This window comes from Etheostoma spectabile, chromosome 1 (assembly GCF_008692095.1).
Source record: "Etheostoma spectabile isolate EspeVRDwgs_2016 chromosome 1, UIUC_Espe_1.0, whole genome shotgun sequence".
Classification (NCBI taxonomy): Eukaryota; Metazoa; Chordata; class Actinopteri; order Perciformes; family Percidae; genus Etheostoma; species Etheostoma spectabile.
In genome coordinates, this window is record NC_045733.1 from 15,568,515 (window position 1) to 15,569,670 (window position 1,156).

General features: G+C 46.4%; 1 protein-coding gene across 2 annotated transcripts in view; it reads right to left on the reverse strand.

The window, feature by feature from the left end:
- Positions 1 to 1,156, reverse strand: part of pla2r1 (phospholipase A2 receptor 1) — a 29,979-nt gene that overhangs the window by 10,258 nt on the left and 18,565 nt on the right. For both annotated transcript variants that reach the window (XM_032499278.1, XM_032499347.1), the window contains one exon: positions 1,018 to 1,135. In XM_032499278.1, the coding sequence (XP_032355169.1) occupies positions 1,018 to 1,135 (118 nt within the window). The remainder of the gene's footprint in view (positions 1 to 1,017; positions 1,136 to 1,156) is intronic.

Genomic DNA, 1,156 nt, shown 5'->3' on the forward strand with positions numbered 1-1,156 from the left:
TTCAACGCGACTCACAACAGCACATCGGCTACTCGCCATAGCCAGAAGAAATGTTTTGTTTCAAAAGAAGCTGAAGGAAGCAACAAAATCAACGCTATAAAAAACAGGAGTTTGGGAATTCCGACGGAGTTCAGACGTCGACATGACTATTGTTTGCCAACACAAAAGGGTAAGTTAAGTTTCCTGGTAACGTTAGCTAACATTTGCATGTGTTAGGGGCCCCGGTCAGTATTTACTATACGCTAGCGTTGTATAAAGTACATGAACTTTAGCAACCACGATTACACACCAACATGTGTGCTGTGTACCGTTTGTGTTTCAGAGCATTCACGCTTTGCAAAATCGCCGCCGCAGACCGCCTGGTGGGCGATGTCCGACCGGTGAGATCTCTGGTTCTGACCTACTGGGCTTCGTATAATCTTTATGAAAGTCACGGAGAGGCTTATGACAACGACTGGGATGCACCTGGGCCAGCAGAGCCGGTGGTGACACTGTCACGGGGTGCAGAGGAAGAAGACCGAGATGTGCGGGAGGGTTTAATGCGCTACTTGAATAGCTAAATAAAAACTTTTCTTTGATAAATTGTCTTTTTTTTGTTTTTTTAAATAACAGTGTGCAATATTGGAAACGACATGAAGCCCCTAATGGCCTTTAATATTGAACAGTTGAAAAGTGAGAATAGTGCAGAGAGTAGATAATCTGTCTGTGTCTGGCTAGATTTTTTTTTAAATGTCGCGTTTGTTCCGGACACACACTCCGCACTCTTGTTTGCTAAAAACGCAGTGATCCGACCAACCAGCGGTCTGCAGGTTTCCACGTCACCTTTTGGTATCGCCTCGGCTCGCTTGGAACCTCGACTGAGGTAGTACTAAAAAAAGTACCTGGTAGCAGGTCCCAGGGACTTTTTTTCGTAATGGAAAACCAAAAAAGGCGAGTAGAGTCGAGGCGAGTCGAGTAGATACCACGCAGTGGAAAACCGCCATAACAGAGCTAGAGAGGCTAGCACTTTGCCCCTACCTTGTTCAATCTCGTTTTCTATGGCAACCAGCGAACTAGCGAATGAGGAGCAGATGGACTGGGCATCTTTCCAACTCTTTCCCTCCTTTGGGCTGTCAGGCAGGTGAAGCAGGAGACACTGCCAACACACACACACACA